This window comes from Protopterus annectens, chromosome 1.part2 (assembly GCF_019279795.1).
Source record: "Protopterus annectens isolate FY-2018-M chromosome 1.part2, PAN1.0, whole genome shotgun sequence".
NCBI classification, from domain to species: Eukaryota; Metazoa; Chordata; order Ceratodontiformes; family Protopteridae; genus Protopterus; species Protopterus annectens.
The window spans coordinates 1,234,798,080-1,234,811,359 of record NC_056727.1 but is presented as its reverse complement, the minus strand read 5'-3'; the positions used below and the strand labels follow the sequence as shown (position 1 = coordinate 1,234,811,359).

At 41.5% G+C, this 13,280-nt stretch overlaps 1 protein-coding gene across 6 annotated transcripts in view; it reads left to right on the top strand.

Moving 5' to 3' along the window:
* Window positions 1-13,280, top strand: part of RPA2 (replication protein A2) — a 397,710-nt gene that overhangs the window by 175,043 nt on the left and 209,387 nt on the right. For 5 of the 6 annotated variants that reach the window (XM_044060106.1, XM_044060108.1, XM_044060103.1 and 2 more), the window contains exons 3-4: window positions 8,535-8,639; window positions 9,278-9,391. In XM_044060106.1, the coding sequence (XP_043916041.1) occupies window positions 8,535-8,639; window positions 9,278-9,391 (219 nt within the window). The remainder of the gene's footprint in view (window positions 1-8,534; window positions 8,640-9,277; window positions 9,392-13,280) is intronic. The other variant, XM_044060104.1, reaches the window with a different exon arrangement.

Here is a 13,280-nt window from a genome sequence, read left to right as displayed (position 1 = left end):
GCTACTGAGATCTTCAGCTGCTGGGGCCAGCCTTGCTGCAATCTTTTCAAACCCCTCTCATCACCAGATACAACAGCTACTTTGCTGTGATTCCCCAGGAGGGAGAGACCTAGGGATTTGCTGTAAGGCATGAGTGATCCTAATTGCGCCCTCCTTTGACCTCATCAGATATGGTTCTCTTTCTGTTGGTCTCATCTGAAACACTCTCCCTGGATGCTTGAACCTCCTCCAGACCCTTCTCATCCGTCTGGCCAGCCTCTTCTGGGTATTTAACTACTTTGCTTTTCCAATTCTAGTGATGACCAGAAACACCCGGCTTTTTTCCTCAGTACTCCATATCCTGTTGCCTTCCTAGAAACAAGCCACCAGGAAAGTCTGTAGAAGTAAATGGCAAAGATCTGCAGTTTGGGGCTCTTCCAAGGGCTTGAATATTTTTTTCAGCTCTTAATTTCCATTTTTGAATTGTTGGTAGTTTTGTTCCAGAATAGTGAGTTTTTCTACTATCCGGGTCCAGCTGGAAGACATTTTTAACTTTCTGTTGGGGGGATGGGGCAGACTCCTGTTTCTTCCTTGAAATTATCTAAGGCGTTTTTACAAAGGATAGTTTCATAGGTACTAGGCTATCTGCCCGAAGGTATTTATAAGCCTAGCCAGAATGTGTTGGGTTTTGCTGCCCCCTTAGATTAGTTCCTTGTGCCTCTGTTCAGCAGAGCCACTGAAGTGATCCCCGGGGTAAACTTTGTTTCCCATCCACTCGTCAATGTTTCTCTAGAGTGTTAGCGAGGAGCTCTGCCTAATGTAGATTGGCATCTTGTTCCAAAGCATGGGAAGTCTCTGGGACAAGAATCTATCCCTCCAGCACGTCCTATTTATTGTTGTGGTGAGGTTTAGATCCCAGAGTGTGTGGCTTGAGGGGATATGGTTTTCTTTAGGTGGAGCATGTCCATCAATTCTGGGTTGGACATGGCCTTGTATGTCAGGCAGAGATCACCTCTGAGTAGGCAACAGAGTACAGCTGGAGTTTATTCAGTCAAGCTGCATAGGGCATCTGAGGCCAGTGATCCTCTTGGTGAGGTACTTCTGTGGTCTTTCCAGCTGTTGCAGGTGTCTTGTAAGTTACATCCCAAATGGGGCGTTGTACTCTGATAGGTTTGCGTAGAGGGGCACAATGACCTCTTGATCTGGATGCAAACCCTTTTGTGATTAGTTGGGCTACATAGGAGGATTTTCTAACCACTTTAGCAATGTGATTATCAAAGGAGAGATTACTATCTACTTGGGTCCCCAGACCCCTTATTACATCTTATGTATTTAGGGGACTACCACCTATGTGGTAGTTTGTGGGTACTTTTTTTTCCCCAAAGGGGATGACAATGCACTTTTTGGCATTTAGCTTTAGGCCATGATTTTGACACCATGTATCCGTCTCAGTGAGACCCCTTTGGAGGATGTCTGTCAGATGGAGAGTCAATTTTAGCCCCTAATTTGCAGTAGTCTGCGAACTTGGTCAGCCTTAGTCCTCCTGTGCTTGCCTGTACCTCTGAGAAGTATATGCCGAACAGGAGGGGTCTTAGGACTGAGCCCTGGAGAATGACACTTGTAACCGGTTTAGAGTCGGACCTAGCTCCCGCAACTCTCTCCATGTGGGTTCTGTCCTTGAGCCAGTTGGCAACCCATCTTGTGATGTAGGGGTTTATGTTCAGGCTGGTGAGCTTGTCTATAATACCAGAATGGGAAATGATGTTGAATGTCTTTGCTTGGTCTAGGTAGACTGTGTGTACCACCTTTCTGTCATCTATAGCCTTGGTAACTGTCTCAAAGTAGTCCACCAGGTTTAGGAGGCATGATCTGCCCTTAATGCCAACCTGGGTAGGGTCCAGTGTTTGCAGGTTTCCACTGTCTCCGTTAATGAGTTCCATGATGATGCGCTCCATAGCCTTGCATACCAAGCTACTCAGGCTTATAGGGCGAAGGGCTGGTAAGGTCGAATAGAGCCTTGTCCTTCTGTACAGTATAGTGGGGTCTAGTGCTAGGGTTTATAAGTGCTTGCTTTGAGTTTTGAGCCAGTGCCGGGCTGAGAATTGAATGACTTGAGTGCTTAAGTTGAAAGTTTGTCTAGTTCCAAGGGAAAAATTTAAGAGAAGACTTTGTGGAGCTGGGAATAGTTATACCCTAGCTAACCGGTGCGCAAAACTGGGCAAATGCTGTTTTTATAGCAGGAAAATGAAAGAAATTGGCCCAAAATGGCCAAGAAGCTAATTCCTGGGCTGAAACCACTCTTCCAGGGACAGATAGATTGCTCAAAGCTCCCCTCTCTCACAGATGAACAGAGAAACTTCCTTCTATCCAAGTAAGGTATGGGCAAACACAGAAATTTGTAACACAGCCCTGAATTCAACACTAACCTGAAAACTGGACTATACTAGCTTAGAAAAGCTGGGAACGAGGATGTGTTTTTTTTTTTTTTTTTTTTTTTTCCAGAAAGTTAAACAAGTTACCCAATTAACCAGAAAAAAGCTCAAAACTGAGCACTGTTCCAGTAGTCTTCCATCGGACAAATTCTAACTTCACACCCCTGCCACTGGGGTGCAGCGGAACCTTCTCCCAAAAAAAAGATGGCCTGGATCAGTGCTAAAGTTATACAAACAAAGCTAGATTCAGCAGGCCTGAATCTGGTCTATGCTACAACAACAAGGTGCACCAATTTCGGAAAGAAACGGTTCAAATAAGCAGGCACGATAAGCCTGTGACCAAAAGTTCACAGCTCAGAAGGGCAGAATAAAGCCTCTCTTCTCACAAGAGTGCAGACTACAACCTTCTTAATGTAGAATAACTGGTCGTGGCCCAAGTGCTTAAACCAGAACTAGCCTTCAATCAGCAATTCCCAGCTTAGAAGGATGTAAGCTACCTGTCCCGCCACAGTAGTGCAGACCACAAACCTTCTTAATGTTAAAACAATCAGCATTTCTTCTTTGATCACAGTTGAGCCCCACTTCCTCCTTGGGAATGTTTTTTGCTCCAGATCCTAACTAGACCACTTTTTGAACAGTCTGCTTAAGAGGAGCTCAAATTTCTATCCTGGAACACTGTTTTTCTGCTGTAGATTACCTCTTCTAAGAGGATTTCAGAGCTGCAAGCCTTGTGTAAACCACCACCTCCTTGAGGAAAATCTGAGAGGGCTTGTTTCTAGGTAGAAAATTGGGATTGGTTTAAAGTGGCTTCAGAAGCTGCCCAGAGTCCGACCATTAAATTGCCAGTGTTCTCTCCTTTTTCGAGTAAAGGGAACTGTACATTGTAGGATGTTCACTGCCAGATGACTTTATTTGCATTGCACCTTAAGTTTTGGAGAAACTAACTGGCCCTGGCAAAGGAGACCTATTGGGAGATGGTGTTTCTAAAGTCCTATCCATGTAGCTGGCCGATTTTGATTGGATTACTTTTGCATACAAAGCAAAGGTACGGTTTGTGCCTGGCAAAGCTAAAGCCCACTCTATAGTAGAGTAGTTATGCCGCAATTGATATTTCTGCTGTGGCTATATGGTCTACTGTTCATACTTTCCCATTATAAACTGGGTGTACAGTTTAGGTCCCTGACTTCCTTTGGCTCCACCATCACCCAGAGTATCCTTCCATGAAATCTCTCTGTGGTTCATAGTAGTTGGGGATGCTGTGCCATTAGTGGAGGCAGTTGGAAAAAACATCATCTGATGCAAAAGGTGTACTTGCCATAATGTTAAATCCATGTTCATAGGTTCATACTAGGCTATCTGCCCTAGGGCATTTATAAGCCTAGCCAGAGTGTGTTTGGCTTTCGCCACCCATTTAAAATTAATTTTGCTATGCCTTTTTTCGAGGTTAGTATACTGTGCCTCTAACAGTGACACAGAAGTGATACCCGGGGTAAACCTACGATCTCCCATCCACTCATCAAGATTCCTCTTGAAGAGAGTCAATGAGGGACTCTGGAAAAAAATCCCAGTCCAGGTTAGGCAAAGTGAAGGGAGCCTCTGGGTTATGAATCTGTCCCTCCAGCATGTCCTATTTATTTCAGTGCTGAGGTTCAAGTCTCTCGAGCATGTAGCTCAATGGGATTTGGATTTTCTGAGGTGCAGCATGTCCATTAATTCCGGGTTGTCTTTGTCTCCACCTTCCCTCCCTCCTCCTTACCAAATTGTCACCTGTACGGCCCTCAAATGACGACAGTAGACCTGTCCAAAACCTCTTGACTACAGTCTTGTACTGTGCCCTGGTTTCCCTCTACTTTCAAAAGAGGGAAAGATTCCTGAGATGTAGGCAGGCAGACTTGTCAGATCTTTTAAGATGTTGGGGAATTGTGGGTGGAGGTGTATGTGCTCTGGGTCCAAGAGGCTAAAAGTTGCCGATTATCTGTCTGGTCTGATGTACCCACTAGTTTAAAAATGGGAGGAAGAAGGCAGTATGAATCTAGCGTTTTGGTAACCACATTTAATTTGGTTTCATGGGGCCTTTTAGCTCTCCCAATTTTTTGTTCCTGAGCTAAGTTCTTAACCTTTTGGTACCTATATTTTATTCTGGGTGCTTGGAATCTAACTTGTTTACAGTGGTGGTCTACTGTTTCACCTTTGTACTCCAGCATACTTTACTGAAAGTAGTATAACAATTAGTGCAGCTCTGTTTTTGCCTTGTTTTATACAGACACCCTTCCCCCATTTACACAAACCTAGTTGTCACCATAGATGTACAAGCTTTCCTTGTAGAGTTTATACTTCTGAATTGTGGCCTTAGACCTTACCACCTCTAATCATTTAAACAATTCATTAATTATATGGATTGCGTAATTCTTGGGTAATTGGCATAATCATGTGTTTTTGTGCTGGTGGTCTTCAGTCATAGCATGTGCAAGTTTATTTTCACCTCTTTGAATGTCCAACTGTTTATTTATAAGCCAGCACAGTTGCTAGTCAGTATATTTTGAAGTGCTGGAGGGGGGCTATATTATACTTGGTCTGTGTATAAAAAAAAAAAAAAAATTGTACAATAGTGCTGTCCCCTTTGAAGCTATAATGCTTTGTAGAATTTACTAAACTGAGCTGGATATTTTATCACAGGCTTCTATAAAATGATGTACTGAATTGTTTTTGCTTAAGGTAGTATTTACTTGCGTGAATTCCTCAGTAGTGTAGATAACCCCCTTCCCCCGATGTATATTGAACCGGGTGGCTTGATGTAACCACACCATGTCTTAGTAATAAGAATTGCTTTGTCCCAGCTGACCTTGTTTGGAGCTGCTGCAGCTTTTTATTAAAATGGATTGCACGTAAAATTAAAATTGGTACTATTATTTTCCAAGTGAATCTGCTGCAGTGGCCATCCTAAAAAGGCTTGGATATGTCATCTTGCTCTTGCTGTGATTAAGTTTGTATCCCTCCTAAAGATGGATGTATTGGTGATGAAGTAACATAGGCATGCAACTTAAGTAATTAACAATCTTGCTTGTTTTGTCTGAGTAGAAGGCAAGTCTTCAGCTGGGGCTGTCTAAAGATGGGGGGTGGGGGTTAACACACTAACTCCTTCCCTGTCTTACCAGAGTTGTTTTGTGATCGCAGTTTTGATCAGTTTTTAATACAAAAAATAACTTCTAGTATCCAGCATCCTAATAACTCTCAAGTGATTCTAAACCTGTAAAGTCTAGTTACCAGATGTTTTATACCAGAATATTGAGTCATTCAGTAAGCAGGACTTGCTTGTTTTGACTTGTAGCATTGTAATTGCATAGTAACTTGTTTCAGGGTATAGTCTATTCTTCTGTAAACATTTGCCATGGGAAGACTTCCACTCCTGAAGGACTCATTTCCTCACGTGGCATTTGAACTTCATGCTTTGAGACATTGCTTCGTTGTGAACTTACTGAAATAATTTACCTTTCCTAGAATGCTGCTTTTTTTGCTATCTTTCATGTGAACTGTCAGAATGAGGAACATCCTTATCCTTCAGGGTCTAAAGACTTGACTGCTTTAGATGTTGTAACACCGACAAAAAAATTGTAACTCTTTTTTTTTTTTTTTTTAAGAAGGGGAAAGAAAGCCCACCAGTTTGATAAGCAGACTGTGTAAATGGCTTTCGTTATCACATTATAATTTATTTAAAAGGCAAAATATGCACTTTTTTAGGCCAGCGGCAGGAAATTTCAAAAATTTATTGTCATGAGATATTATAGAAGTCACATAGTCCGCAGTCTACACTTATACTGAGCACTAAGGTTGGATGCACAGTCTAGGGGTGTGGACAGGTAGTACTGCTATGCTAGAGGGAATCCTGCAACTCTCCACTTTGGAGTATGTGTTCTTTGGAAATCTGTTTTGAATGTCTGACCCTTCCTGACTGTTATTTCACATTCGCCTGTCCTTTGTACACGATTAAGGATTGTGGTTTACTAAAAACTTCTCTGTGGGGTTGAAGGTCAGAGGAGAGCACCTAGCTAAGCCTTCCTCTGTATTATTGAAGTACTGAAAGTCTGACTAAGATGAAACAAATTGGGCAAGATAGTTTAACACTGACTATTCGAGGGTGTGCTTTTAAGGCAGGTGCATTTAAACACGGCTGTATTTCAGTTTCTGATCTGTTCCTTCACTCTTTACCTAAACATAGCTGCCTTTGTGGTTAATGTAACTGTTTTAGGGGGCATATGAGAGCATTAGCTAATGACTGCCCTTAGTTTCTGATGTAGCTGGGTACATTACATTTTATTCAAGTCACAAATGAAAGAATACAAAGTAAAATTATTTAGCATGGATATAAGTGTACACACCCCTGTTAAAATGCCAGGTTTTTGTGATATAAAAATATGAGACCACAATAAATCCTTTTAAAACTTTTCCCACCTTTAATGTGACCTAAAACCTGTACATTTCAGGCGAAAAACTAATCTGTTGGGGGGGGGGGGGGGGGTGTGAATAGAAAAAATAGAAAATGTACAGTAAGCTGGTTGCATAAGCGTGCACACCCTTAAATACCTTGTTGAAGCACCTTTTGATTAAATTACAGCATTCAGTCTTTTTTGGTAGGAGTCTTATCAGCATTGCACATCTTGACTTGGCAATATTTGCCCACTCTTCCTTGCAAACGCACTCCAAAATCTGTCAGATTGCGAGGGCATCTCTTGTCAGTCCTCTTCAGGTCACCCCACAGATTTTCTATTGGATTTAGGTCTGGGCTCCGGCTGTGCCATTCCAAAACTTTAATTTTCTTCTGCTGAAGCCATTATTTTGTTGATTTGGATGTATGCTTGGAGTACTTGTGTTGAAAGGTGAAATTCCTCTTCATCTTCAGTTTTCTAACAGATGCTTAAGGTTTTGGGCCAAAAGTGACTGGTATTTGGAACTGTTCATAATTCCCTCTACCTTGAGTAAAGCCTCTGTTCCAGCCGAAGAAAAGCAACTCCAAAGCATGATGGCACCACCACCACCCAAGCTTCACCGTGGGGATGGTGTTCTTTTGGTGATGGAAGTGTTGTTTCAGCCAAACGTACCTTTTGGAATTGTGGCCAGAAAGTTCAACGTTCGTCTTGTTAGACCATAACACATTTTTCCACATGCTTTTGGGAGACTTGAAGTATTGCTTTGCAAATTTTAGCCGGGCTTGGATGTTTTTCTGTGTAAGAAAAGGCTTCCATCTTGCAACTTTATCCCATAGTCCAAACATATGGAGAATACAGGAGACTGTTGTCACGTGTAGTACACAACCAGTACTTGCCAGAAATCCCTGCAGCTCCTTCAGTGTTGCTGTAGGTCTCTCGGCAGCCTCCCTGACCAGTTTTCATCTAGTCTTTTGATCAATTTTGGAGGGATGTCTAGTTCTTTGCAATGTTACTGTTATCCCATATTTTCTCCACTTTTTGATGACTGTCTTCACTGTGTTCCATGGTATATCCAAAGCTGTGGAAATTTTTTGTACCCTTCTCCTGACTGATACCGGTCAACAGAGATCTCTTTGATGCTTTATAAGCTCTTCCAACCATGGCTTTTGCTGTAGCAGGCAACTGAGTAAATGTCAGGAAAATCCTAGTAGGACAGCTGAACTTTATTTGGGGTTAATCGGAGTCTGTTTAATTGATGGCAGATGTGTACCCAAGAAGACTGAATGCTATTAAATCAAAAGGTGCTTCAATAAAGTATTAGTTTAAGGGTGTGCACACTTATGCAACCAGCTTACTGTACATTTTCTATTTTTTTTATATTTTTCCCCCAACAGATTAGTTTTTCGCCTGAAATGTAGAGGTTATAGGTCACATTAAAGGTGGGAAAAGTTTTGAAATGATTTGTTATGGTCTCATTTTTTTTTTACATCAGAAAAACCTGGCATCTTAACAGGGGTGTGTGCACTTTTTATAGCCACTGTATCAACTTTTAAAAATGTCTAGCATGCATTTAAGTGGAAACCTCCTTCATTGGAATGGGAAAAATGTCTTGCTTTGCACAGAGCCAGTAGTGATAGTCATGGCATAAAAATGATTCAAGCAAAGATGACCATTAAAGGCATGTCCTTTATGTTTTTAGCAGAGATCTCGTTCACAACAGATTGTGCCTTGCACAGTTTCTCAACTTCTTTCTGCTGCACAAGTTGATGAGGTCTTCAAAATCCGTGAAGTGGAGTTGTCACAGGTGAGTAGTGAGCCTATTTGTATAGCATTTGATCTGATATTTTTAAATTTTCATTTTGTTATGAAATTCTGTGCTGTTAGACAAAATTGAGATGCAGTCAGTGGGAGCGCTCACAATTAAAAACGTGGTGTAAAATGTATAGTTAAAAAGTATCTTGGGTGCATTTGTCCCAGAATTGTAAGTTGTAGATTGCATATTTCTTCAATAAAGATGGCTGCAGAATGTTTTGCATTGGTCTAGAATCAGTGTCTTTAGTTTTGAGTAAGCACATTTATTTTTTTGTTTTGCTTTTTTGCACCATGTCCTGTTCTCAGCTTCTGGACTTCTACTTTTTGGTATAAGGGACTGAAGCTGCAATATAGTGAGTCTTGTAACTTTGGATGACTGCCTTTGTCTTGCTGTGTCCACTGTGTACATGCTGCAGGCTACTGTTGTCCATAAAGGGGCATACTTCTGTATTGCAAACATGGAAAATATGCATCCTTTTTGTGTTTCCTTTAATAACCACAGAATGCATGGAAAATTGCCAAGCGAGTGCTTTACACAACCTCTAAAATGAATGTTTTAATACTGCTACTAAGTTCATGCTATTGGAGGACTTTTTCTTGAACATAATTGATCCTGTTTTTTCTGCTCAGGTCACCATAGTGGGAGTAGTAAGGCATGCTGAAAAAGCACCCACAAACATTCTGTACAAAGTGGATGATATGACTGCAGCACCAATGGATGTCCGTCAGTGGGTGGATACTGATGTAAGTAACGTGTCATTTTTAAGGCATTTAGTATTTGTTATGGAAGCATATTAGTTGTAGTGTCTTTCGGCTTTCCCGGTTGGGGGTCGCCACAGCGGAACTCCGGTCCGCTAATGATTGACAGTAGATTTTTACGTGCAGAGTTGCCAGCTCTGACGCACAACCTTCAACGAAGGTACGCCCATTCACTCACATCTCCACACAGAAGACGCTCTAGCTGAGAATCTAACAGGACAGCGTCTTACTGTGAGGCGACAATGCTACCACAGCACCAAATTAGTAAAATATGTAAATGTATTTCACTGTTTTGCGAGTCTGCACTGAAAAGTAATGGTAATGATTTTCAGTTTAGTTGGTGAACCAGGATTCAGAATTTTGGTTAAAATGAATGATGCAACACTTAATGTCATAACATGAAACCGCAAGATTTCAGAATTCCTTGACTGTTGGAATGGAGTGGGCTGAGAATAAATACAGGAAAACTGTTTCCACAACATCAAGGTTTTAACCCTTAATGCCTCCGGAATAGTTGGGTTTTCCTAGAATCAAGAGGGCTGAAAGAGCCTTCGGGGGAAGGATGACAATAGGAGTGGGGGTGGCTGATGACTAATCTTGTTCATTGAAGGGGAAGACCTTGGTGACATCTTTTGAAGCAATGCCAAGAAGTGTGAGATATACACAGGGGACTTAGATTTGCAATACCAGTGGAAGAATGTGATGGCACCCTGTGTTAGTTTGTCAGGTGGGTGGATACATGCAGTAGTTTAGGCTTGGTGGATGATGGGCATTACAGGAGAGAGGGCTTTTTAATGGTAGTTAAAATATTCTGTCATTGCTAATCAATTAGTGTTCCGTGGTTGTTTGTTTCCCCTCATTGCATCTCTGAACCCAAGAGATTGGAGTAGAGTGGGCCCGTAGGTGTCTTGGGGTTTCATAGCTGCAAGGGATAGAAGTAAAAAAAAAAAAAAAATCCTATAAAATGCAGTCAGCGGTATTAATAGTGTAAAGCTGCCTGAAATGATAAATTTTATGATGAAGCAACATCTTACTATATTAATGGAAATGTGTACAGAAATACTAGCACGTTGTCATACTAGTCCAAACAGTTTAAAGAAAAAGATGGGAGATGAAATATGGTGACCTATAACTGTTCTACAGAGGAATTAGATCAGTGTAGCAGAACAGATTTAAAATGAAGGTTTGCATACAAATTTGGATAAATCACATTATCAGTTTACTTTCTGGTGAACTTGATTCTGATGCACTTTAACTGCAACTGTACATGGTGTATAGTTTCAAAATTACATCTGTACTTTCCTTCTATTAATCTGTTTTCTTAGTATTTTGTTAATAGTCTAGTATAGTACAGTGTTTAGGATAAGGTTAGACTTTCACACCCTACAGTCTTTAAGTTCTGACGGCACCCCTTTTACAATAATCATCTGTCTTCGTATGTCTGTACAGTGTTATACTAACACTTCATAGATACAGACATATTGCCAGTGAGCTGCTTATATTGACCTATAAAAATGCATGAAAGCGGAGTTTAAATTATGTCTGGTTATTAGATTGCATCTATGCTGCATTATTCTCCTAAAACTTGTACCAAGTTTATATTCGTTACTGTTAAATGTGTGCAGTTTGTATATGATGTGTCTTGTACCTTGCTAGTGAAGGTTTTCTCCTCAAGCCTTCTGTAAAAATAAGCCACAACAAAGGTAGACATCCTGGCATCAAAACCTGTAGGTTTAATGAGGCACTTTAAATTGCACTGGAAATGGAAAAGGTATGACAAGCTGCACGGGGTCCTGGTGAGGAAGAACTGTAAGAAGTAAAGTCTTTGTATCTTGTGCCAGCACATGTGAAGCATACAACATGTTCATTATGTTGATCACTGCTGTAGTAGCCTTAGTCCTGTTGACCCCATTATTCCAGTCAAAAAGAAATAGAGAAGTAAACCTGTATTTATTCCTCAAATTTCCTTGGAAGTAGTTTTAGTAGGACTGGTTCAGGGTTTAGTTCAGACTACTAACCTTTTTTTCATGGTTGTGTACTAGGCTTAATGGCCCTGGAGCCTTTACAAGCCTAACCCATAGAATTTACCCTGACCTCGTGCCATCTGACCTTAGTTCCCAGTGTCTGAGTAAAGCCACTGGAGTGATCCTTGGGGTGAGCTTTCTATTTCCCATCCACTCGTCAAGATCCCTCTTGAAGAGGGCCAGTGAGGTGCTCTGCTTGACATGTAAGGAAAGTCTCTTCCAGAGCATGGGCAGTCTCCTGATTTGAAACCTGTCCCTCCAGCAAGTTCTGTTGATTGTGGTAATGAGGTTAAGGTCTCTGACGCATGTGGCATGGAGGGATCGGGATTTCTTTAGATGTAGCATATCTGACAGCGCTGGGTCTGACATGGCTTTGTAGGTCAAGCAGAGATCTCTCTCAAGTAGGCGATATGATACTGAGAAAAGCTGGTGTTTTTAGCCTTTCTGCATAGGGCAAGTGTTTAAGGCGTAGGATCCTCTTGGTGAGGTATTTTTGTGGTCTTTCTAGTTGTTGCATATGTCGTCTAGTGAGGTACATGCCAAATGAGGCATTGCATTCGATAATTGCTCTAATGAGGGAAGAGTAGAGAGAAATTTACTTTTTTTTTTTTTTTTTTTTTTTTCTGGATGCAAGACCCTTTGTAATGAGATGTGCCACATAGAAGGATTTTCTGACCACAGTGGCAATGTGATTGTCAAAGGAGAGGTTGCTATCCACTTGTGTTCTCAGATCTCTTATAACACCTTCGGTGTTTAGTGGACTACCATTGATGTGGTAGTTCATGGGTATCGATTTCTTCCCAAAGGGAATGACTATGCATTTTTTTGGCGTTGAGCTTAAGGCCATGGTTCTGACACCAGTCATTGGTCTCCATGAAGCCTTTCTGTAGAATGTCGTCATCATTTGGAGAGCTTATAAATGGCTCCCAGTTTGCAGTAGATAATCTTCATGTTTCACTGTTGCAGTCATTACATTTGGGTAATCTGCAGGCAGGTTGCCCTCAGTCAGCCAGAATAACAAAGTCTTTGGTACTGCGTCTGTTGCGGTCTCCTCTTCCATGATGTCAGGTCGTCATTGGTATAAAGCATGCAGCCGATGACATTTTATTCAGTCTTTCTTGCCACGCGGTGCCCGAAGCAGAAGCAGTTCAAGTGCCGGTCGGCCATCTCCTGAAATTTTTGCATTAGAGTTTCAGAACCAAAGTCTTCAAACTAAAGCCAAGTACCTCGTTGGGGAAATTTTTTCTTGCTCCTTACCGATGTCCGTAAAAGTATAATTGCATTACTTGTGGTAAGCAAATACCTCATAAGGGTTTTCATTTATACTGTGTTCCTTGCCTAGGCCCAGATCATAACATGCCTTGCTGTCTGTTTTGTGCTAGATTTAACCAACGCACTATTAAACGTCTGTATAGTTTTGCTTCTAAATATTTTGGATCAAGATTTAATTATCCTGAAATGTCGTCGTCTGTTAGTAATCCGACTACTGGAGTTCACAAAAAACGCAAAGAAAAAGACAGACCGTTGAGGTCCAAGACAGACTAAGCTTCTCCTAAGCCAGTCACCGGTTTGCCGGTACGCTGTCGCTTTCACAGCCCCTGATACCCACTACTTTTGAGTCGCAGTCTTCTATCGAGACCCATTCGGAGTCCAGTATGCCGCAAGAATCAGAGTATTGAACCCGTGGATGTGTCTCCCTTGGATGGGTCCAGAGCCGCTGAGCAGGCACCAGCTTCTGGGGGTATTTTCAGGCCTCAACATTTTTATATAAAACTGACGCCAGCCTTAAAAACAAGGTCAAAAGCATCTTCTATGTGTAAAAAAAAAAACTATGCATGAGCCACGTGCTC